The sequence below is a fragment of the Galleria mellonella genome, unplaced genomic scaffold, assembly GCF_026898425.1.
Source record: "Galleria mellonella isolate WM207_F2 unplaced genomic scaffold, CSIRO_AGI_GalMel_v1 utg38, whole genome shotgun sequence".
In the NCBI taxonomy this organism is placed as follows: Eukaryota; Metazoa; Arthropoda; class Insecta; order Lepidoptera; family Pyralidae; genus Galleria; species Galleria mellonella.
In genome coordinates, this window is record NW_026442090.1 from 699,302 (window position 1) to 726,667 (window position 27,366).

At 36.4% G+C, this 27,366-nt stretch overlaps 1 protein-coding gene across 1 annotated transcript in view; it reads right to left on the bottom strand.

Moving 5' to 3' along the window:
- LOC113523076 (PAX3- and PAX7-binding protein 1) overlaps window positions 1–27,366 on the bottom strand; it is a 34,452-nt gene that overhangs the window by 4,831 nt on the left and 2,255 nt on the right. Inside the window, exons 4-11 of the mRNA XM_052897942.1 lie at window positions 26,059–26,206; window positions 23,324–23,428; window positions 21,147–21,282; window positions 2,986–3,175; window positions 2,405–2,528; window positions 1,904–2,104; window positions 1,621–1,796; window positions 1,122–1,186 (exon numbers count right to left, since the gene is read on the bottom strand). Coding sequence (XP_052753902.1) covers window positions 1,122–1,186; window positions 1,621–1,796; window positions 1,904–2,104; window positions 2,405–2,528; window positions 2,986–3,175; window positions 21,147–21,282; window positions 23,324–23,428; window positions 26,059–26,206 — 1,145 coding nt within the window. The remainder of the gene's footprint in view (window positions 1–1,121; window positions 1,187–1,620; window positions 1,797–1,903; window positions 2,105–2,404; window positions 2,529–2,985; window positions 3,176–21,146; window positions 21,283–23,323; window positions 23,429–26,058; window positions 26,207–27,366) is intronic.

The following is a 27,366-nucleotide window of genomic DNA, read 5'->3' on the forward strand; positions in this document are numbered from 1 at the left end:
AGAAATTTGACAATTCATTTGTATTTTTTTTTTGTATGTATGTCGTCATCCATTTTGAACAAATATTTTTTTTTTCAATAATTAAAATTTAATCTCAAGCAACCATTTTATTTACTGAGAAAGGCAAACTTTATCCTAAGACAATAAATCCACTATACGAGGTCTGTCCGGAAAGTTCGTATAAAAGTGTTCTGGAATGCGAGAAAGAGGAGTGGGGAGGCCAGGTAAGCGCAGGACCCCTTCCTTATGTCCCTAACAATGCTTCAGTTCTGGTCTGAAACTGGCTTGTCACGCCATCTGTGAAGTTACCTCTTAACGAAACCCCGTCGGCATGGAGCCCGCTTCCGTTGAAGAGCAGCGCGTCGTAATCAAGTTTCTCTCGAAACTTTTGGAAGACATCCGGGGAACCACGAACAAAAAAATCAAGAAAATCCCGCTCAAATGTCAAGACAATGTTGATTGTTTTTTTCGATGTTCGGGGGATTGTCCATCAAGAATTCGTCCCTCCAGGCCAGACAGTTGATGGAAAATTCTACGTCGATGTTTTCGTGTGGCACGAGTTCGTCCAGAATTGGCGCGAGAGGGGCGTTGGATTCTTCACCACGACAATGCCCCTGCCCACACCTCTCTTGTTGTCCGTGAGTTTTTGAGTAAAAATTCCATTACGGTGACCGAACACCCCCCCTATTCGCCGGATTTGGCCCCGTGTGACTTCTTCTTGTTCCCAAAAACCAAATTGGTACTTCGGGGGCGGCATTTGGGGGACATAAATGAGATAAAAAAAGCTACGACGGGGCAGCTGAGAAACCTACAACCAGAGGACTTTCAAGGAGCCTTCTCACAGTGGAAACGGCGTTGGCACAAGTGCATTATGTCACAGGGGGAGTACTTTGAAGGGGATAAAATTGATTTACCTGAATAATTGTAAAATAAAATTTTTAAAAAACTTTTATACGTACTTTCCGGACAAACCTCGTATACACAAATATCAGAGTCTTCTTGTCAATGTTATTCATCAATTTAAATACACATATTACTTCTAAACTTCTGTTCCCGTTTAACCTTCAAAACGTCCTACTCATGCACCTAAAAATAAGCAAAGAAATATAAACAATGCTCACTTGTACCAGTCCATTTTTTCATAGTCCTCGTTGTCTTCGTCTGCTAATGGATTCCACAATATAAGCTGCACAAATAAGAAAAATTCATTCAAAAAACATTCTCCAAATTATATTAGTATCCTATACAGCAATAACTAGTTTAATATTTATTTATTTTATTTAAATTTAACACACTACTCGTCGTCTGAGACTGTCAACGGTCGCCAGAGACGAGAAATAAATAGTTTTCATACATTTTTTATGAACTTGTTCGTACAGTCGGGGGGAAGGAGTTCGGATTTTTAATCCTGGAGCATGCACTAGTATGTATTCAACAGCTCGAAGTATAGAAAGCAAAGAATCTAAACTCGCTCGTTCGCAGGCGGTAAAACATGCTCACCGTCGTCGTTGGTCTTCTCATTTAAATGGGGGGCTTCGGGGTGAACCCTCTTCTCTCGTCTTGAATGGTCATTTATGTTTACGAGCTTACCTGATGGCGCCAGAGCTCACTGGTGCTCACCTGGTGGCGCACGTAGGGCGCGAGCAGCTGCGGCAGGTGCTGCGCCACGTACGCGTCGCAGTACAGCGCGCGCGAGCGGCGTCGGAAACGTGCCAAGCGTGCGCACACGCCGCGCACGCTGCGCCACGCCGGCAGCGCGTCCGCGAACAGCGACTGCGACTGCTGCCGGATCGCCTCTGCAACGTAATTCAATTTAAATTAAATGAACAATGTTGACTGTGACTATCAAGTAATAGACACAAAAAAAACTCGTCAGTTATTCCTCGTTCAAAGCGGGCGGTACCTCTCTCCTGCTGGTAGTGCTGGTGCTCTGCGGGCGGCAGCTCGTCGTCGCTCGAGTCACCGTCGCGGTGGCGCGGCGTGGCGCCGGCCGCCGCCGCCGCTGCCGCGCGCTGCAGGCGCCGCGCTCGCCTCCTGCCTTCCCGCTCGGCCGCCCGACGGATCTTCTCCTCAGAGTCCACGGGCTTCGCAGCGCCGGGACGTGCTATCGAAAAGTGTTTTAATGAATTGTTCGTTTACAAACTACACGTCACGACATGGACTTTATCCAAATCTACATTATCTGCGAAAGCCTATACAAGTATTTCTTTTATGCAACTTGAAATAAACGAGCTGATAATCCAACTAATAGAAAGTTGTCTATATACATGAATAGCTACATCAATATCACAGCACTGTGATGTTTCGTTCCATCACCGAAGATATACAATGGAAAGTAAATCTAACGTGGCGCCAGCCTAAATGCTAGTACGGTGGTGAGCAGAGCGTAAGGATCGATGTTTACCGGCGAGTGCCAGCGCGTCCTGCGCCTGGTCACGCACGTCAGCGCGGCGCCGCTCCACCAGGTACTCGCAGCGCCAGCGGTGCAGCGCCAGCGCACGTGCCTCCAGCGCCTCCAGCTCCGGCATCTGCCGACGGCAGAACATACAATGCTAACCCCGCCTGCGCTATCGGTATCACCAGTGACAGATTATTGGTAAGGATCGAGTCAGATCAGTTGATCATCGTAGCGAATTCACTAGAAATCAACCACGATGGCTTCCAGGGGAGATTGCGTGGGAAATGACCTGGAGATCTCTTGTCGACAGGACATATTACTAGCAATAAGGACTAACCTGTATATTTCTTATAATTCATTCCTTCGTGGATCATCTTTATTTATACCATAAATAAACGTTCTATAGGACACGGGTCCCCAATGTCGATGGCCTCTGTAGCCTGTCATATTCACTGCCATATCAGATTGTCAAACCAAAACACATTCATGCAAGACCAGCTGTTTCACTGCAGAAACACTAGCGGATCAGAGACCCCAAACAGACGTACAAAACCTTAGGAAGTCTTTAGTGGCAACATGACCATTACCTTCTCGTCGAGGCACTCGATGAGGTCAGTGAGGTACCCACGGGCGGCTTGCGCGCGTCTGTAAGCTGCGTCCAGACCGCTGCAACGCGCGGCCCGCGACTCGCGGGTCCTCGCCGCCGCCACCAGCCGCGCCATCATCTCCTCCTTGCGCGCGCGGGTCTGATCGCGGTCTATTTGTAGCTCCTCTAGCCTGCGGACAATCGAAAGGGTTCCTTCTCTTTAACTAATTCATACTAACACAATAATAATAGACTAGTATAGAAGTGACACTCGTATACTTTATGAATGCGACAATGGCGCCAAAATATTACCCTTCCTTTCTTCAGACCCGACATCAATTGTCACAAATTTATTCGTATTTAGTAAATGAACGTGAAACACACACTGCTTTTTGCGAGCCTCGACATAACGGGGGGAAAGGGATTGTTAATAATGAGATTTATGTCCCATTGCTAGCAATACAACCTATCAGGTCGACCTCCTCGCGGTTTTCCCTGGAACTTTTTAACTATCATGGTTAATTCCTGATGAATTCATCATGACGGGCTAACTGGCCTGTTTTCATTCTCATCGATCACCCTTCACTGCCATTCCATTTTCACACATAAAAAAAAACTATTCCATTACAGCCATTAAAAACTAACGACATTTGTAAGACAAACACAGTCTGCTATGTAGTTATATTACCTACAAGTTAAAACTAATAGTTGAATATGGGGGAAAAGGGATTGTTAGTAATAGAGACTGAGAATCCCATTGCTAGCAATATACCTAACCAGGTCGACCTCCACGCGGTTCCCCCTGGAAACTATTATGGTTAATTCCTGATGAATTCATCATGATGGGCTAACTGGCCAGTTTTCATTCTCATCGATCACCCTTCACTGCCATTCCATTTTCACACATCAAAAAAAACTAATCCATTACAGCCATTAAAAACTAACGACTTTTGTAAAACAAACACAGTCTGCTATGCAGTTACTGGTATATTACCTGCAAGTTAAAACTAATAGTTGAATATGGTTTAAATGATATCAACAATAACTTCTAAATATTTCTTGTTAACTCTTATTTTGGTAGCTTTGTGTACAGCGCCTTGTATTTATATTGTTGCTATTTGTGAAAACCTATTAGTGGCTTATTTTGTTATCCTAAAATTGTATCTATTTGCTGTAATGTAGCCCTGGTTTTCCTATGAATAAATAAATAAATAAATATAATGAACTCATTATCATTATTCTAATTATCGATGATTACTACGTACACATAGTTAAAACTTTCGCGTTATTTACACATATTTTATTTATTTATTTATTCATAGGAAAACCAGGGCTACACTAGAGCAAAAAGATACAGTTTAGGATCACAAAATAAGCCACTAATAGGTTTTCACAAGTAGCAACAATATAGATACAAGGCGCTAAGTACACAAAGCAACAAAAATAGGAGTTAACAAAGAAATAATATGAACAAACAAAAATGAAAACAAAAAAAAGTGATGAATAAAATACAAAGTAAAAATTAATTACAAGTATTTGATTAAAATTTAATACACAATCGAGATTTAACGCGATAAAATACCTATGTAGGTAAATAGTACCTACATACCTGCTTCTTTATCGCCGTCGTTTCGACGAGAATTGCACCAAGTAGTGGCCACGACAGGACAAGGTTTTTCATCGCTTTAAGTCCCAATATTATATTTAAAATATACATACCTATAATTATAATAAGGTTAAAATACACCACGAAACTTCTGTTAATTTTTTTATTAATTTTTTCTGTTAATTGTCCACTGCTGTACATAAGCCTTCCTCATAATAAGAGTTTTGCCAGTAATTGCCACGCTTGGCAAACAGGTTGACAACCACAGTTAGGTTTTTAGAGAGAGACGACGCACCCTCCCTTAGTCGCCCCTTACGACACCCACGAAAAAGGTAGGGGCGGCCCATTCTATGCCGGGGCACACTCGGCGTAGAAGAATTTACAAGATATACAATACGTTCTCTTCTCTTTTCATTTATGAGTTTCCTCTTGTCGGTGCAACTAATTCATGCATCTTCCTCCAGTCAATTCTATCCCAAGCCATATCCTTTACCTCCCTATACGACATAACACCTAGTGTTTCTTTTATTGGATTGGCAACCGCAGTAAAGCTTTTAGAGATGTTTTAAGAGGGACGCTGCTGCCCATCCCTTGCCCTCTTTTAATTACTTTGTTAAATTATAATTAAAAAAAAAAACATTTTAATAGCACCTTTTTCTTCAATTTAAACGTAACTTACATTACACATACAAAGGGCCATGAAATATTTTCCGAAATTTCGAAGCAATGAAAGACGTTTATGTATGTATATGTATATGACTATGCTGTCACAAATATTATTTTTTACAAATCTATCTTTTTTAACGCGCCACCTACCTACTTATGCTTTAATCCTTTCTACCCAAAGGTTGTCTGGAAGAGATTGCTTAGCAATAAGACCGCCTTTTGTACTACACTATACGTATTGAAAATTGTTTTAACAAATCATGTTATGTTGGTGCAATAAAGTGTTAAATAAATAAATAAAATAAATAAAAGACAAATTTAATTTTAAAATTATATAATACATACCGTTTAAAAATATTAAAAATGTTAAAATATCATTCCTTTGAACTATTGTGGTAGGATTTATGAGGAACAAAATGTTAACATCCATTTACTGGGCCGATGTCTGTATGAACAAAAACACTAGAATCCAAAAAATTCCAATAAATAAATTAATTAATTGCAATAAACAACACGTGTCACCCGAAACTTAATTAAACTATTATATAATGAAAAATCTGCATGTAGTATTCTATGTTACACATCTATTTTTAAATATTAACACAATAATGAATACAAGTAAATAAAAAAGTGAACGTTTCCACATTTGTTGTGTGACCAATAAAATAGTGACTACTGCCACAGATAATATAATGCTATAATTATCAAACAATGCCCAAAACCTACCCACATTGTTTGTTAATTTTTCATTTATTTTATACACATAATTGCAATTTCAACAATTACTTAATCTACATTTTGCACAACTTTAATTGTAAGCCAAAGATATAGAATCGATAAATTTTTTCGTATACACATTAGTATTTTTTTTTTACATTACATTTTTTATTAATTAATTTTAAGACATAATTACATACAAAAGAATATTACCTATTTAATCTTACCTTATTTCAATACCTATCTAAATAAATGTTTCTAATGGAATATATTTAAATAGTTAAAGATAAAAAATTTCTTTGAGATCACTGCCAGCTGGTAGGGTACCTAGGAGACTTGCTGCATTAGTATATTTGAATTTGGAACTTTGAAATTTCTTTTAAAAATCGAGGGTCTACAATAAGTAGATTTATTTCAAAAGTAGTTTTCTACTCAGCAGAAAAGTTTTTACTGTCACAAAATATGCTACCAATATATGGGAATTAACAAAAATTTAATAAACTATCAGCTTCAAAAAGAATTATCAAAATCGCTTTAAAATTGATGACTTAATCATGTAACATCATACAAAAAACACACACACACACAAGCATGATAGACAAGTGTCAGCTATTTGTACCCAGTTATATGTGTAATAACAACACAGATTATAAATTTTGTTATACGAAGTGATTATCTTAAAATGTTTGTGTCATCAAAATATATTTATATTAATTTTTAACAAAGCGACGGTGCCATGTACCAGTTATGCTGAGTTTACACACTTGTCTCTTGCCGAATAACCAAGCGAATAGAAAAGGTTTGAAATAGAATGTGTAGTCGCAAGTGCTTGTCGCAAAATTTTATTTTGTGCGATTCAATCACAACGATAAATACTTGTGATCGAGTACTAGTAAAATTTTTATCAAATACCGGTTCTATTTGTGTGTGGCTATGAATAACAATTCGTAGCTGCGTGTACGCATGTAGTCATTATACAAGTGTGTAAATCTGGTATTAAATAAAAATTGCTAATCTCACTTAAACGATACTACCCTCAATATGCTAATAAAATAATACATCATTGTTTTTGTTTACCCGTGACAGGCTAGCTATATACATAAAAGGTACAATTGATATTATACTACGTTATATTAATAAAAAATTAGAAAGTTACAGAATTTGTCATATTGTGATAAATACGAATCGTAATGGAGAGCGCACATTGGCGCGAAATAATCAAAGAAGCGAGACAATTGGAACAGACCAAGCGGTATAATGAATCCATAGAGAAATACTACGCAGCATTCCAACAGTATCCTAATATAAAGGAAAATTTTGAGCGTGAGTTTCGCATTACTTTCACAAAACTTATAGAAGTTATGAGCAAAAGCGAGAACGAAACGGATGTATTCCGTCACTTTGAGAAAGCGAACGAAGTGTTCCCCGGCAACGTGCACCTACTGAACGAAATCGGTGAATATTTTTTAAAATACATGAACGCGCTCCCATTCGCGATGTTGCACTTCAAGAAAGCACACAATATAGATTCCAGTTTGGTCTGCATCGAGAGGAACTTGAATTATAGCTTGACAGCATTATTTCCAAAAAGATGTTATAAAGCACTCAATGACAAGCGAAAAAACGAGGCCTACCGAGCCGCTATAAGAGAATTGATAATACCCAAGGTAGATGTTGTGGTGTGTTTGAACGCCGGCCCTGGACTGTTGGCGCTTTACGCAAACGAGTGTATGCCCAAGTCGGTCACGACCTACGATAGCTCCATTTTCATGGAGAAAATAGCCAACGAAGTTATGAAGGTGAATTCAGCAAACAAGGTGATTGTAGCCAATAACCCGTGTTACTCGGCAACTCCCGTAGGTATGCGGGACAAGTGGAACCTTGTAATCATCGACACATTCGACCACTGCATGTGTAATAATAGTGTGTTGATGTCACTGTTACACGCGTGGAATAATATGGACAGTGAAGCCCGAGTCATCCCCTATAAAGGAGAGCTCTTTGTCATCGGCGTCAGTAGCGCGCAACTAGAACGGAAGCATCGGTTGTGTGAATCCATCAAGATATACCTGAACATTCAAATGTGCAACGTGGAATTATGCCAAGTTAACCATCTAGAGGAAGACTTAAAATATTACACAGACTTAGAGTACGTGACCGAACCAGTTTCAGTGCTCAAAATCAACTTTAATAATTACAATGACATTATGAAATACAATAGTGTAATAGCACCATCAGGCCATGCTCAATTGAAAATTAAAGAAAATCATAAAATTACATCAATCATTGGATTTTTTAATTTGCATTTGTCTGACAACGTGGTTATCACAACTGACCCGAGGTCGGAGCAGAGAATCAGCTGCTGGGACCAAGCCCTAATTCTAAATACTATAACTGAAATTGTTCCTGAGCACAATATCGTCCACGTTAATTTCGGTACATATAACGTCGGCTCCGACATGAAAATATCTTCCTCAATTTTAACGTTCCTAAATGACACGCCATTTATAAATGTTATATTGAACGCAGTATCCACCGCCTGTATATATCTAGGCCAGACAGTAAGCATTTCCGAAATCGACATCTTAGACTTCTCTCCGTTCCCTATATTCGGACTAGAGATGCTGAAGCGTGGTGCGAGATCGCTCCATTGCTGGGCTATGTCCCGTTATGATGAGTCATTCTTGAGGAACGTATTCGAAGCGAACGGCATACCAGCGGAGAAAGTGAAGATAATACGAGTATTCAATAAACAGTTGCAACGCAATATGCTTTTAATAGCGGAATTTCACGTCATCTTCTTTAGCGTACTGGACACAAGCGGAGACATAAGTGTAAACAGGAGATCTATAGTTAACACCTTGCAAGAAGCTCATATAGGTCATGGTAGCTTATTTCTTCCTAACAGGATAACTCTAATAGGGCAACTGGTTTATACTAAACACTTAGACAACGAAAACGGACTGTCCGATAAGAACGTTGGCTTTAAATTGGCCAATAGCATTAAACAGTATCGAGTATCACACATGACCAATTTAAATTTAGATCGTATAGAGTATAAAGCTTTATCAGACCCAGTGGTGGTATCACATAATTGCAACCACATGAATTCCGTTGTGGTGCAAGTAAACGTAACAAATGATGGTGTGTGCAATGCAATTCTCTGCTGGTACGTGTTTTATATAATTGATGGGAGTGACGCCATATCGACATATCGATCAGAGAGCCACGTGAAAAATGAAGCCTTTATAGTCAAGCCAGGGGCGACTGTGTTTAGAGGGGACGTGGTCAATATAATACGTTGTGTCGACACAGATGGTGCGTTTAAATTGGACCTTGATGCAGAAGTTTAAACTCTTGTATGTTTAACAGACTATTGTATAAAAAAAAAAAAACTACATAATTAAAATTAATGTCCTAACTGCAATTAATTAACTGTATATTAAAAATAACTAATTTTATTTTTCTGCTGATATATATTTTTATTGTATACGAAGACATCACTTATAAAGACAAATTTTAATTTTGTTACGTAACTTTAGAATTATTTCTATTTGATATACAATGACAACAAATATACTGAAAAATAAATCTGTACTGTAGTGACGAAAATTAAAACAATTGATGAAATGCGAAAATGAGTTTTTTTGTTACCTCTTGACACCTTAACAGCTTAAACTATCGTCACAACAATTGTAAAGATATTTTATATATTTATAAAATACTTATATCAATAATTGATTTCAAATTATTTATATACATTCAAAACATTAATGTGATTATGTGGCCTATTCTATGCCGAGTCCCGGCATAGAATAGGCCACCTCCTTACTTTCCCGTGGGTGTCGTAAGAGTCAACTAAGGGAGGGCGAGGGATGGCCAGCAGAATCCTTGTTAAAATATGTCTAAAAGCCTAACTGCGGTTGCCAACCCGCCTGCCAAGCGTGGTAACTACTGGTAAACCTCTCCATAAGCAGTGAACAGTTAATGGCTGAAATAATAATAATAATATACATGTGGCTAAGTTGGAAAGAAGAAGCCATCTCTCTTGATCGACCCAGTTAGTACTGTAATTGGTATATTTAGTAATATATTTTTATCTATCGTTGCATATCAGCCCTTTACGTATTCATTTTCAAACATAGACTCCTGTCTTAATCTTTCCTTGTCTATCCTTTACTATCCTTTACCATACACAGTCCTACTTATTAGCAAATGTGTTCTGACCATTTTTGGATGGTCATTGGATGAAAAGGAAATAGTAACCACGCTTGCACTATCGGTATACGGTGGATGGTAACAGTGAGTGATGATAGATGAGAATGAAGTCAAATCAATTGGCCCATCGTGATAAATTCGCCAGGAATTAACCACAATGGTTTCCAGAGGAATCATGCGTAGTTGATAGAAAAAATATGCCTTTTTCTTTAATGTAATAGAATGGTAACCCCGCTTGCGCAATCGGTATACGCTGGCGGGACACCAGTGAGGGATGATAAGTGAGAATGAAAAGACAGGTCGGTTAGCTCATCGTGATGGATACACCTGGAATTTAACACAACGGTTTCTAAGGGAGGCCACGTGGAGGTCGACCTGATAGGGTCACAATCGTACTAACAATCGCTTCCCCCAACTATGGTTGTTAGGTCTTCCTCTTATCCCCCCTCCGCCTTTTCCTGTCATTTGTCTAAAAACCTCGCTGTATACGAATCATAATACGATATGATAAGCATAATATATATGTATAAGCCGCCAATATAAATGCACATTTTCGTTAATATTACACCCTCAGCGCGAGAGACCTACTGAACTCGGAGGATTGTAATAAGAAATAATAATGTGATTAGTATAAAGGAAAATTTTAGCCTCAGGAAGTGAAACGAGCAGGATGTTTTTACATAACTTTAATACTTTTACAACTGAATAAATCTAACAATTATTTAATCTAATACAATTAACAAAACTAAAAAATTATATAGCAATCGAGAATCACAGATTCATTATTTATATTGCCGTTACCGCCTTTTTTTTATCAATTTTTTTATTAAATCAGGAATGGCCGACAAGATACAAACTCGAAAGATGTCTTTAATCATGAGCTCGATTCACGGCTATAACGTTTACGAATTTAACGAATTAAAAAAATGCCAGTAAAGCCGATATAAATAACTTGAATAGAGTATGACTCACAATTGATCGTGTGGTCCACCATAATAGAATAGGCCACCCCTCCCTTTCCCGTGGATGTAATAAGAGGCAACTATTGGAACTTAACGGTAGAGAGATGAGTACCAGTCCCTCTTAAAACATATCTAAAAGCCTAACAGCGGTTGCCAACCCGCCTTGGCAGGCTTGGTAACTACTGGAAAAATCCCGTTATGGGGGAGATTATGTTCAGCAGTGGTCAGTTAACGGCTGAAATGATGACGATTCACAATAGTCATTATTCAAAGGAATTATATTTTCTTAAAAGAATAACAGCTGTCCAACTCAAAATTGTAATTTTTAAATTAACATTTTTTTATGCAACTTAGAATGGCAAAAAAAGCTGACGGCCCACCTGATGGAAAGTGGTAACCGTCGCCTACAAACATAAGCGGGATGAGAGGGAAACTGTACAAAAATTGTTTGCTTGGATACCTCTGTCCCATTCGTGTTTCAACCGTAAAGCAGCTGTTTGCATGGCTGTGTTTCGGTTTGAAGGGTGGGATATGGTGTGAATTTACAGGGTACAGAGGAATAACACCTGAGTCCTCAGGAATGGCAACACATGGGGGGTATCACGGGCGAAACAGTATACTCTGTTATGTCCATGGTACTGCTCATGTCTATAGGCGACGGTTACCACTTTCCATCAGGTGGGCCGTCAGCTTGTTTGCCAATCTAAGTTGTATAAAAAAATATTGTTTTACAATTAATTTAATAATATCTAGTTGTACAAATCAAGTGCATCAAGTCTCTGCATGTGTCAATATGTCCCGCTTATTTCTATTAAACCACTTTCATTGTCATTTGTTTGTATATACAATAGCATTTTAATTTTGTATAGAATTTAACTACGAAACGGGCGACCAGTTGAGAATACTGAATAATCCTGAGAGCGAATAGAATTACACTAATGGAAAAAATTAGGGATAAAAAAAATGCAAATTTTTGGGTGATTTTCAATAAGCTGTAACTTGGAGAAAAATCATCTAAGAGACACTTTAGAAAAAGCTAATTGTAGCTCTAAGTGTCTAGTTTTTAGGTCTAAACTCGAAAAATTATTCATTTCAATTTTTTTCAGGTAATTTTGAAAAAACCACTGACAAAAAAAAGTTAAATGATTTTTGTTTTTTTACGTCTACGGTCTTTAACAAATTTTTTGACATAAACACCATATGGATCAGGTAACTTGTTTATTCAGCTTCTAATTCCTTTTTTTAAATCCTCGATACGATCATTTCTCGCGGAGATATCGGACTTTGAATGAAAAAGGATAATTTTGTTTTTGATTAACAATATCTCTGCAACTAATGATTGCGCAGAAAGTTGAAAGTGGATTCCGAAACTTAAATAAATTCCCTACAAGGATGAGCCATTGTTTTTGAAAAAGAATTTTTTTTTCATTATTGGCATGTTTTTGAAAATACAACAAAAATAAGGCTTTTGATGGTTTTTTGCAAAGTAAATCGCTAAATGGAAAATATTGAGGAAACCTCTAATGTTAAATGTGCCTTTTACAGTTCAATATACCCACAAAAACTCCACAAAGTTTCAAATTAATCCATTCAGCCGATTCTTTGTTTTACACGATCAAATATTTGAAAAAATTGAAGGATCACATTTTGCGTAACAAAAAACTTAAAGAATCAAAAAAAAAGTTCTCGACTTTTTGCACATTTTTATTGCAGTGTTTAAAAAGTGTTAATTTAATTATGAAAAACAATTAATAATTTTCTGAATCATTTAATTTTTTTTTTATTTTCTTTAAATTAAATGATTCAGAAAAATATTATTCAAACTACTTTCGGGGAAAAATAACACAGAAGGAAAAATAACACGTGTTCCTTTACATTAACTAAAAGCAGATACTTATTAAACGATTACAAATAAATTATTATCTATGCACATTATCATTAGTTGTAATATTCATTAATTGAACACTCATTAAAATAAAGAGCAATTAGCTAATTACACGCAATTTAGTCATCATTTATGAAAATCACCATGCCTTCCACCACCCCCATTATCGCATATAAAAGGACGGCCACTCATCCATAGGCTCACATTATCAAGTGAACGACGCGATAGACGATTACCCTCGCCTAGAGTATATTTACTTATTAACATTCATTCTCGTATTTAGAAAAATATTTTGACCGCTGTAAAACGATTTATCCAGCGCAAAATATCTAATAAAGTAAAATCAATTTGAGAGTTAATAAAGTGTCTGTGAAAATAACAATGGACAAGTTACAACTGCAACGATTGTTGGCTGAAGCTCGGACAGCCGCTGCTAATGACTTCTACAAGAAGTCATTCGATCTGTACCTAAGCATATTGGAGAAGCATCCTCGCAAAAAGGAGCAGCTGGAGTACGAGTTTCATTCCGTACTCCTCAGACTAAATGAAACATTGGATATAACCGATGACAGAGGAGACATATTCACCAATTTGAAACGCGCCATCCACTTCTATCCTGAAAGTGTCAGCCTGCTCAACGTAATTGGAAAATATTTTTGGAAGTATGAGTATTACAATGAGGCGCTGTGTTACTTCGAGAAAGCGTTCGACATCGACAATAGTAAAGTAAACGTCGAAAAAAATTTGAACAATGTCAGAAGAATATTATTTCCCAGCTACTATTTTAAAACTATAAATGACAAAAAATTAAACGATGCGTACAGGGAAGCTTTAAAAGAATCGGTCAACGAAAATTCAGACAGCGTGCTGGATGTCAACGTTGGGCCTGGGATCCTAACGTTGTACGCCAACGATTGTTGCCCGTTGTCAACGGTGGCGTGCGACGACTCGCCGACTATGGTCCAGCTGGCAAAGAGAGTATTACGAGAGAATTCGGTGCGAGAATCGATTGTCACCAACATGCCCTCCACGTCGTTGGACCAGAGCCTTATGAACGGCAAGAAAACGCTGCTTGTAACGAACATGTTTGAAGCGGGATTGTTCGGCGACTATCTACTGGATACGTTGAATGACGCGTGGACAAATCTACTATATGAAGGAGATCGAGTACTGCCAAAGAGAGCAGAGTACTTTATTATCGGCGTGAATTGTAATCAACTTCAGTGCAAATATCAACTGCGTAAACACATACGGAAATTTTTAAATATTCCAACGATACATGTGCACACGTCGACATACTACGGTACCCCGTACCACGAACAAGAGATCAATTTGTACAAAGATTTAAAGTACGTAACGGAGGCGGTGCCACTACTGAAGATTGACTTCAACGACGGTTTCGATATAAGTGACAAACTCGATCCAAAAACTGAACAATTTGATTACACGATAGATATTAAGGTAAGAGAGGACTGCGAAGTGACCAATCTAATCGGTTTTTTTAACTTGTTTTTGACCGACGATGTGATGGTCACAACCGACCCTAGGTCACAAGACAGAATAGAAGCATGGCATCAAGCCGTATTCTACGACTTTTTACCTGGAAAATATACTAAAAGTGAAGTTTTACAAAAGTCGTTTTCATCTTACAGCGGAGTGTTGGAGCTTATTGAACCAGACTTAGTGAAAAGTCGATTTGGTTACAGAATCTCCCGTGCCATGCTAACGTTTTTGAACGACCAACAATATACTAAAGGGATCATGAATAGTGTGCCAATAATTTGCCTTTACGTGGGCCAAATAGTGGACATCTCCGACACTGAAATCGTAGACTTGTGTCCGTTTCCGATATTCGGATTGGAAATGCTGAAGCGCGGTGCTAAACATCTCACTTGCAACCCGAGTAATTCTGACGACCAAACGTTTATAGAAATCGTACTCAAAATGAATAACATACCACTGGATAAAGTAAAGATCCTGCTCGGCGACCGATGGACGAATACAGATTTCAAAGATAACATGTACCACGTTATCTTTAATAATATTCTCGATTTGAACGGCGACATTGACGTTCAGAAAAGGAGACTCGCGCTGTACTTGCAACACGCTCATCTAGTGGATGATGGGCTGTTTCTGCCGCATAAAATGACCATCATGGGACAATTGGTGAACTGTAAACGTTTGGACGTCCAAAACAGAGTGTACGACGAAAATGTCGGTTATAAAATAGCCGCACAAGTGAACAGGTACCAAGTATCGCAAGTGAGTAACTTGAACCTTACACTATTGGATTATGAAGCTTTGTCGGATACAATAGTGATATCGCCAGATTGCTACCGCGTGAAGTCCGACGTGGTGAAGGCGCCGGTGACAAACGATGGGGAGTGTAATGCGATTTTCTGTTGGTACGAGATGCAGTTGTTGGATGAATCGGAGGTTATATCTACAAACAGAACGGACAGTTTTGTAGAAAATAGTGCATTTCTGGTGCATTCTCCGATTTCTTTGCTCAAGGGTGGCCTTACAGATATTATAAGCTGTGTAGATTTAGATGGATCATTCAAGTTGATTCTCGATAGAGAAATATAGATAAAATAACTAAAGTGATGATAATTGTAAACATATTTTTTTCTTTGTTCTGATTCTTTTTAATTATGTACATACTCGTACTTTTTTATTTACCTGTTTCGAGAATTTGATTCGGAAATGTTGTTATTGTAATTATTCTATTATTAGTATTATTTCGTAATTTTTGTTTTGTATTACGAGAGAATTCGGTGCGAGAATCGATTATAACCAACATGCCCTCCACATCGTTGGACCAGAGCCTTATGAACGGCAAGAAAACGCTCCTTGTAACGAACATGTTTGAAGCGGGATTGTTCGGCGATTATCTACTGGATACGTTGAATGACGCGTGGACGAATCTACTATATGAAGGAGATCGAGTACTGCCAAAGAGAGCAGAGTACTTTATTATCGGCGTCAACTGTAGCCAACTTCAGTGCAAATATCAACTGCGCAAACACATACGGAAATTTTTAAATATTCCAACAATACATGTGCATACGTCGACATACTACGGTACCCCGTACCACGAACAAGAGATCAATTTGTACAAAGATTTAAAGTACGTAACGGAGGCGGTGCCACTACTGAAGATTGACTTCAACGACGGTTTCGATATAAGTGACAAACTCGATCCAAAAACTGAACAATTTGATTACACGATAGATATTAAGGTAACAGAGGACTGCGAAGTGACCAATCTAATCGGTTTTTTTAACTTGTTTTTGACCGACGATGTGATGGTCACAACCGACCCTAGGTCACAAGACAGAATAGAAGCATGGCATCAAGCCATATTCTACGACTTTTTACCTGGAAAATATACTAAAGGTGAAGTTTTACAAAAGTCGTTTTCATCTTACGGCGGAGTGTTGCAGCTTATTGAACCAGACTTAGTGAAAAGTCGATTCGGTTACAGAATCTCTCGTGCCATGCTAACGTTTTTGAACGACCAACAATATACTAAAGGGATCACGAATAGTGTGCCAACAATTTGCCTTTACGTGGGCCAAATAGTGGACATCTCCGACACTGAAATCGTGGACTTGTGTACGTTTCCGATATTTGGATTGGAAATGCTGAAGCACGGTGCTAAACATCTCACTTGCAACCCGAGTAACTCTGACGACCAAACGTTTATAGAAATCGTACTCAAAATGAATAACATACCACTGGATAAAGTAAAGATCCTGCTCGGCGACCGATGGACGAATACAGATTTCAAAGATAACATGTACCACGTTATCTTTAATAATATTTTCGATTTGAACAGTGACATCGACGTTCAGAAAAGAAGACTCGCGCTATACTTGCAACACGCTCATCTAGTGGATGATGGGCTGTTTCTGCCGCATAAAATGACCATCATGGGACAATTGGTGAACTGTAAACGTTTGGACGTCCAAAACAGAGTGTACGACGAAAATGTCGGTTATAAAATAGCCGCACAAGTGAACAGGTACCAAGTATCGCAAGTGAGTAACTTGAACCTTACACTATTGGATTATGAAGCTCTGTCAGATACAATAGTGATATCGCCAGATTGCTACCGCGTGAAGTCCGACGTGGTGAAGGCGCCGGTGACAAACGATTAGGAGTGTAATGCGATTTTATGTTGGTACGAGATGCAGTTGTTGGATGAATCGGAGGTTATATCTACGAACAGAACGGACAGTTTTGTAGAAAATAGTGCATTTCTGGTGCATCCTCCGATTTCTTTGCTCAAGGGTGGCCTTCCAGATATTATAAGCTGTGTAGATTTAGATGGATCATTCAAGTTGATTCTCGATAGAGAAATATAGATAAAATAACTAAAGTGATGATTATTGTAAACATATTTTTTTCTTTGTTCTGATTCTTTTTTAGTTATGTACATAGTTTTTTTTTATTAACCTGTTTTGAGAATTTGTTTTAGAAATGTTAATCAATGTATTATTTTGTAATTATTTTTTTTGTGACTCGTGCGTTTCTAAACGCAGTGTCGGTGTAGCGTAAGTCAAGCTATTACTGTACTTTATAAGATGTGGTAATATATAAATATAATTAGGCTTTAAGTAATAATAAACCTATTTTTACCTTAAAATATATCTTTTTATCCTACACATAACCCATCAATACAATTGTGGAGTCGGCACAATTATTTTTTCGTATAGCTATTGTCAAGGCTACTGGATTTATTATTATTTATATTGGATACTTGTTTTATTTTACACATTATTACGGTCGAAAACTGTTTTTGTTCTTGTTTTTCTTTGTTTACTGATATTTTTGTTTTTTACCTTTTGTTATGCGCATGTTTGTGTATTGTGTTACTCATTCATGATCTTGATGTATATATATATATATATATATATATATATATATATATATATATATATATAATTTGTTATTACTTATAATCTAAGTTTATGTAAGTGTTATGGTTTTATTGAAATAAATTTTTATTCATTCATTCATTTGAAGTAATTATAATGTTAGTCATTTACTAGTAACATTTTTTAGATAAAGAAAAATATAATACACTAATAAAGTACACGAGGCAGTCTTGTCGCGCTACGTCAGTTCTGTATCTAACTACAATTAATAATACAATTGTAATTCCCATCTCACAGAAGACCAACTTAATAAACTCGAGCGACTTCTAAATGTTTTATTAGATTTATCATTATATAAATTTATGGTATGTATCGTCATATAAATGTATGTATTATTTATTTGCATTTATTTATGCATGTAAGTATTTAGATTAGAGATTTTACACAGGTTACACTCTGGATTTGTTGCACGCGTCCGTGTAGTCTAACTTCAGGTTGCAGCTGAAAATCAGTGCTTTGCTTTTAAGCAAAACTATCATTGAGCTGTAGCCTATTTGGGTCACTGCGACACACTTGGTGAAAACATATCTCCAATATTCATCTTTTGTTTTATATTAAAAAAAAATGTAAATAAACAGATTGTATAAATTTATTTATTAATTTACGTGTGTCATAAATGGCTCAAATAAAGTGTTTATCTATCTATCTATTTAAATAATATGACATGCGAGTATATTTATAATTATATTGTTTACTAGCGACCTGCCCCGGCATCGCAAGGGTGCAACACTGATACTAAATAGCGCCACATTATTTGCCCCCGAAATTATTTTAACCTATCTCATAGAATTCAACCAGCATTTGCAATGTAAGCGTAAAAAAAATGTGTTTATGTACGACATCACATTAGAAACCTCTAAATTTATCAGTGTTTCTCTACAATATTATGCATATATTATACATATAAACATTCCTCTTGAATCACTCTATCTATTAAAAAAAACCGCTTCAAAATCCGTTGCGTAGTTTTATAGATTTAAGCATACATAGGGACGGACAGACAGCGACAGCGACTTCGTTTTATACTATTGTCGTCCTCCGTGGCGCAGCGGTCAACACGCGTGCCTGCGACGTGGAGGCCCCGGATTCGATCCCCGGCCAGGTCATGATGGAAAACGATCTTTTCCTGATTGGCCTGGGTCTTGGATGTTTATCTATATATGTATCTATTATAAATATAGTATCGTTGAATTAGTATCCCATAACACAAGTCTCGAACTTACTTTGGGGGCATCCATTAATTACGTGAGCTCAGAACAGGGGGGGAGGGGTCTAATGAATTCTCACCAAATCTCATTTAAACCTAGGGGGGGGGATAATCAATAATCTCACGTCAACTTCAAAAAATATAAAATATTAAAGATATTACTAAAATATTAAAGATAAACGTAGATGTTTCCAGTGATTGTCTTCCTGCACTACTAGAAATCCCAGATGATATGTGTCCAATTATTTCGATTGAAAAAATACACGAGTCTCCATGGATTGAGTAAAAATTTAAAAGAAAGTGTTGTTTTTATGTTTTTACTTTAAATTTTATTTAATTTAAATAAATTAATTATAGTATACCTGAACGATTTATTATTTTGCCGAATAATAAATATAAATTAAGGTTAAAATATTTTTTGCGTCAATCTCACGTAAGGGGAGGGGGGGTCAAGGCAAATCTCACTAAATCTCACCTAAGGGGGGGGGGAGGAGTCTAAACTGATCGAAAAAGAGCTCACGTAATTAATGGATGCCCCCTTTGGGGCTAGCTCAATCTGTGTGATTTGTCCATATATATTTATTTATTATTATTTATTTATTTATTTATCTATGTAGTGATATTGCGTTTAAATTTCTCTTTAGCCTTTTTTTCTCGCCCTTTTTAGTCTTATTATTTTTCTGTAACGCCTTGACCAGACACAATTTTAATCATTCCTCTCCAGCCTAAGGAAGTAATCGCTATATTGTGTGCCTATTGTTAATCTTCATGATCTGTATCACTTATTGAAGGGAACAATAAAGAGTTTTAATTCATTCATTCATATTTCTAATTTTTAAGACAATGTTCCAGAAATCTCCAATAAATCATGTCATGTGTCTATCGGTCTATCAAATTTCTTTTTTACCGTAAAACCGGCTATAAATAAAAAGCGTGAAGCCTAAAAACATATAAACACCCAATTTGAAACCCGAATCAAAGTACATTGCGTAGTTCGGTAGAAATAAGCGGGACAAACGGACTAAAGACGCGGACAGCGACTTTATTTTGTATTACTTAGAGACTACCCAAATTTTTTTTAATGGGTGATAATGGAATGGTAACCCCGCCGGCGCTAACATCATACGCTGGTGGGGCACCAGTGAGAAATGATAGATGAAAACTAATGCAGATCAGTTAGCCTATCGTAGCTAATTCAAGAATTAACCAAACCACAATGGTTTCCAGGGGGAACCGTGTGGAGGTCGACCTTACTAGCAATATACTCTATTGCTAGTATCACACACAGAGAGACACAGATGTCGCTAGTTACGAATTATTATTTCACCAACTAAATATTACGGCGTTATGGCACGTTCATCCATCACATCCGTTCCTATATAACAAAGTAACTGGAATGTAATGAACTTACACCGGTTTACCACAAAAAAGATAAACTTGCGATAGACACCTGTCAATACATGTTTAGACATCTACAAAAGTTCTACAAAAGTGTGTCTAACATTTATGTCGAAACAAAAGAAAGCCGGTCGTATTAAAAATAAAAGGTATTTGAAGTAATAAATTTTATTCCACATTTTATCGATTTTGGCACATAAAAATAACAAACAAACATTATTTAAAACATATGTTTAAATGTTTAATCACTTAGACAGTTTAGTTAAACACTGTGTAGTAGTAAGATCGACTATTCTTTTTTTATATTACTATGGTAATAAACAAGCATACGACCCGTCTGATATTAAAAAGAGTGTGTAATTTCCGACAATACATTAAAGTCACATTATCCAATTATGTATAACTGTTTTAATACAATGAACATAATTTTTAAAAAGAACATCCATTCCTGTGAATTTAGTACAATTCATAAACGCTTGCACGGTTCCACGACCCGGAAGGGAACAATCGGTCGGGCGTGACTGGGCCCCTATAGAGATAACATAATGGTGGGTACTGACCGGTGATGAAGCGCGTGCACGAGGTCCTGCGCGGAGGCGGGGTGTCGGCCGGGCGCCGCCAGCGGCCGCAGGTGCGGCGCCTCCATAATCCGCGGCGCGGGTGGCGCCACCGCGAACGGGTTCAGTTCCACCTCACCTGCACAGCCAAATGAAGTCACAGACATGAGTGGTGTTGAACTCGCAAACAGGAGTAATTGAGTACATAGGCATGGACTATTAAACCTAAAGACATAAGAGAGACAGCCCAAATACATGAAAATTGTTAACATATTAAGTAATATTTATTTAACACTTTATTGCACCAATATTTTTATTTTTTTTTTGATGGGTGAAAATGGTATGGTAACCGCGCCTGCACTAACGGAATACGCTAGCGGGGCACCAGTGAAGGGTGATAGATGAGAATGAAAACAGGCCAGTTAGCCCATCATGATGAATTCATCAGGAATTAACCATGATAGTTTCCAGGGGGAACCGCGAGGAGGTCGACCTGGTTGGGTATATTGCTAGCAATGGGATTCTCAGTCTCCATTACTAACAATCCCTTCCCCCCCCCCCCCCTGCACCAATATTACAGGATTTGTTGAAGAATTCTCGATAAGTGTAGTATAGTACAAAAGTCGGTCTTATTGCTAAGCAATCTCTTTCTTTTGGGTAGAAAGAATCAATGAATAAATAGGTAGGTGGCGTGATACAAATATAAAAATAATAAATATCTGTGTAAGCACAATTACATACATACACAGTGTATATATACACACATACATATATAACACACATAATTCTGGTAGGAAATAAGGAGGACTAAGTGATTATAAGGATAGGTAGTGGGATTTAACTAGGTTTTTAAAAATAGGTAAAGATGTAATAGACAAAGTATTAATTATTAATCGATTATTCAAATATTAATCGATTATGTAATCGATAATACGATATTATCAAATATTAAGATTTAACGAAGTATTAATAATTAACGGATACTATTTTGAAATACCTATTAATATAAATTATAGTACTGATAGATTTATAATCGATCAAATTACGTAAATCTTTTTTATGTAATTAAATTCAAACTATTTATTCGTTCTCCACAATACTGTATGAACAAACTATTTACTTAAGAGTACACAGTTTATGTATTGTGGAGACTGATGGGTGAACTAGGAAAACCTGTGCTACTAGTATATACTATATATATTGACAACTAGCGGCCCGTCCCGGCGTCGCACGTGTGGACATTTTTAACATTTCTCTTCACTGCTCTGCTCCTATTGATCGTAGCGTGATGAAAAGTATACTATAACCTGCGCAGGAGTATGAAGAATATTTATACCAAGTTTTGTTAAAATCCGTCGAGTAGTTTTTGTTTCTATAACGAACATACAGACGGACAGACAAAAATTTTACTGATTGCATTTTTGGCATCAGTATCGATCACTAATCACCCCCTGACAGTTATTTTGGAAACATATTTCATGTACAGAATTGACCTCTCTACAGATTTATTATAAGTATAGATAAATATAGATTAGAGGACATACCTCAGGTCCTTTCAAAGATAAAAAGGACCTGCACATACTGGTATACGGACTTATAGACTATGCACTGGGCTATTATTATTTTCATTTTAAGTCCACATATAAAAATCTGCTAGAAGTCGCATTTTCTGATCGTTATTTAACGATATGGTCGCCCACTGTTACTTCTTTATCTTACTTTTATGTATTTTTTTGTATGCATATTGTTAATCTTTATAATCTGTATCATTATTTTAAGGGAACAAAAAAGACTTTTCAATCATTCATTCTATGTATTAGTCAAATATAATATGATTTATTTGTATTTCAATTATCACGAAAACTTTTAAATACACAATTGGGACACAACGCGATGTAAAAGGCTTTACAGGTAAATAGTACCTACATACCCGCTTCTTTATTGGCAACGTTTGGACGTGGATTGCATCACGTCTTGGTCACGACAGGACAGCTATATAAGTACTATTTATCTGTAAAGGCTTTTACATCGCATTGAGTCCCAATTGTGTATTTAAAATATGGATAAACAACGCGAAACTTTAAAATTAACTCCTCCTCCTTCTTCCTTTCAATCGTTACATGTTATAGAGTAACAAACATCCTAAATTGTTTACAAACTTTCGCGCCAATTCTACTAACCAGTGATATCCGCAATGGCGGGCATTGCCTTCTGCATCTGTTGCTCCACCCACGCCTCAGCTTCGCTGTCCAACTCGTCCTCTGACGCGGCGGCAGCTGTACCACCTGCAAAAATAAATTAAAAAAAAAACCCATTTTATTAACAACAACTGGCCTGATAGATTATTATTTTTATTTTTGAGAGACGGCCTTTTTAGGTAAAAAGAAAAACCTACGTCACTGCAACCTTTCCGTGACCTTTTGGAGATGTAGCGATGTTTTTTATCTCCTCAGGATATGGGCCTTTTCATTTATGATAATCAACTTTTTTTTATTTACTGTAATAAATAATAATAATATTGTATGACAAAGGAAAGGAAATATAATGTAGAATATATATATATATATATATATATATATATATATATATATATATATATATATATATATATATATATATATAAATTTCTTATATTGACAAAATTTGCACGCCGACATAGAGGCAGTATGTACACGGGAAATATAAACCTCTATCATCTAAAATTACATGCATTCTAGCAAAATAAATTCATTTCATTTCAAATTTTTATTTAGTGAGAACTGGCATATATTGATTGACAGAAATAAAAAGTAACTTAGTTCTTCTCCATACCCAATAGGAAATAAAAAATAAAATACATTTATACATACATACATATCCGTCACACCTGTCTCCCATTAGGGTAGGCAGAAAAAATGGAACGCTAAATGCTTCGATTCAAACAAATCTCTTTCGCTTCTTCCACATTCATGAATCTTTTCATACACGCTCGCCGGTTACGGGGACTTTTAATTTGGCCCTTCTTCAGCACGTCGCCAGTGTAACAGTGTGATTAGAGAGAAATGTGGACTGAAACACGATGTAGTAACAAAAATCGAAAAAGGAATGTTGCGTTGGTTTGGTCATTTGGAGAGGATGAATGAAAGAAGAATTACGAAAGAGATTTATCGAGCAAGAATGAATGGAGATGTCGGTAGGGGCTGCCCTAGACGGACGTATGTTGACCAAATACATATATATATTATATTTCCTATTGGGATTATATAATATAAATTGATGATTAATAGCAAACTCACGTTTACATTTATAATACTAGTAAGCATAAGAATAATAAAAAAAAAATACAGTTTGTTCCAATAGAACTTAGTGGAAATGTAAACAACCTAATATTTGACCGAACGTTAAGTTAGTCTGCTGACGTCAAATTGAAGTATAAATAAAAAATAGTTTAATTAATTATTTCAATTCAATACTAATATAATGGGGGGAAAGGGATTGTTAGTAATGGAGACTAAAAATTCCATTGCTAGCAATATACCTAACCAGGTCGACCTCCACGCGGTTCCCCCTGGAAACTATCATGATTGATTCTTCATGATGAATTCATCATGGTGGGCTAACTGGCCTGTTTTTATTGTCATCGATCACCCTTTACTGGTGCTCCGCCAGCGTATCCCGTTAGCGCGGGCGGGGTTACCATACCATTTTCATCCAATAAAAAAAAAATACTAATATAATTCAGTTTGAGTGTTTCTGTGACAATATCAACAAAACTGTATTCACACTTTTAATTCTATTGAAACATACTACAGAAATATCTTGAATAAAACTTGTTTGTGGTGCGAGGTAAATAACAGCATAAACTTATCATTTCGTCATAGTCGTAGAATACAGACGGATCTGACAAATATTACATATGTATATAGATCCGTCAGTATTCTACGACTACGACGATATTGCCTAGGCAATTTGAGACTGAGTTTTATGTTAAAATAAAAAAAAAATAGTAATTTAATCTTTGGCCATCACTCGATATATAAGTTAAAAAAATCTAATTCCCATTTGTCTGGAATCACCATAATAATATATTTATTTATTCATTGAACTTTAATACACTTAGATAGTGTAATATATCTGTATATCTCTATATGGTATAAAACAGACATTTCCCGACATCTGTACACTTTTTTTTTTAATGGGTGATAATAGTATGGTAACCCCTTCGAACCTATGGTTATTGCTTTGTGTTTACTTTGCCAATTATTTGTTTTTATATACTTACGTTTTGATTGTAAGCGTTGAACTAGTAAATGTAATAGATTTTTATTACTCGATGTGTAGGTAGTTTTATTTTTATGCAATGATTTTTTTTTAATGGTAACCCCACCCGCGCTATCGGTATACACCGGCGAGGCACAAGTGAAGGATGATAGGTGAGGATGAAGCAGGTCAGTTAGCCCATCATGATGCAATGATGCAAAAAAAAAGTAAGCATATATTTTTTTATTTTATTTATTTCTTATTGCATTCCATAATATAATTTGTAGATAACATTTCAATTATGGACCCTGTTGGGCACAGCAAGTAGGAGAGAGGAGGACAACACTTTTTTCACTTTAGAAATAGTCTAAGGATCTGTTACAATATTATCCAGTCATTAAAATTGTATCACGATAGGTACGTATTTCCTTATTACTATTATTTTTATGCATTATTCAAGTATTGGTGTGTATCTATCCATATCGTAATTGTTATTAGTATTATATAGTTATTTAATATATTCTGTAGTTTATAATTGTTTATATTCATATTGTAAAATTAATTAATAAATAGTTTAATAATAAAATTTCTATAAATATATTGCTCTACTACCCGTGTGAAGCCGGGGAGGGCAGTAGTTAATCATATTTCTCTATTAGCCGACTGTCCTACTTACGTTTAGGCTTGTCACTTGGCAATTCGAGTCCTCTGACATGGAGGCGGCCCTCGTCGTCGTCATCGTCGCCGGAGCCGTCGTCACGGACCAGCCTGGAGCCCGGCGCGGACTCCGTCTGCAGGGGCACGAAGTCACCTAACTCGCGGGCCTGTAAACAGTATACTGTGTTCAACTATATGACTTGATTAATAACTAGCTTTTGCCTAAAGCTCCGCTCGCGTGTGATGTTCGCTTTTCAAAAATGATGAAACACTAACTCTTTTAGCAAATTTACATTCATATTTTCATTTAAATCAAATCATCATCTATTTCCAAAAGCTACAGAAAAATATTTTGTTTTAAATCAAAAACCTAATAAGAAACTTATTTCTAATTTCAAAAATAGTAATATTTCTATACATAGTTAAGATTATAGATTAAAAAACATTAATAGATTAAGACAATATATTTTTAGATGCAGAATCCATCATTTCAACCAAAGTAAATGTCAGTAAACTGTTTAGTTCACGAAACACTTTGAGACGTGTATGTTTGGGGAAGCAATTCGGTTATGAGGTAGGTATATATTACACAAATTTATGTTTAAGTTACTGATGAGATTGTATTATGGCATATACATATGTATCACAACATCAGCAACTTCTTTATAAAGTTTCATTCCCATATTTCTTGACATTTTAAAAAGTAATTGATACAAACTGTTTTTAAGACTCAAAAAGTTTCTATTGTATGATTTGTACCATAACTCCCATAGCAGAAGCTGACACCATGCTGTTTGAAGCAAAGGTTTTCTCTTCTTTAAAACACTGGATGGGTACATGGATATTTTTCTGATGTTATTGAATTTCAGCACAACAATATCTTCATAAATCTACATCAATTTTCTCAGGTTTCACCAAGCACCTATTTTATTGGATATTCCAAGAAAAACACCCACCTGTTTATTATTATATTGACCGAAAAACAACACAAATGTGGAATAAAAACAAAATCCACTACAATCAAATATGCCAACACTATTCTCTATTTTCCAACTACCGAACACTGAACTGAAATTAAACATTTGTTTGAAACTTGTTCATAAGTTTATCGAACATAAAAAATTAACAGCTCGTAAGTAGCATAACAATGCAGAATTTTAACTTCCTTTAAACAAAATTTTACCAACAGACTTAAGCTTAAAATTGTTTATATGAAACTACAACTATGGACCTGCAAGAAGTCAAGTTGCAAAAATTTTATAATATTAAATTAAGCAAGCAAGTCTACCTATAAGTGAAAAACATGACAAATGATGTATAAGACGAG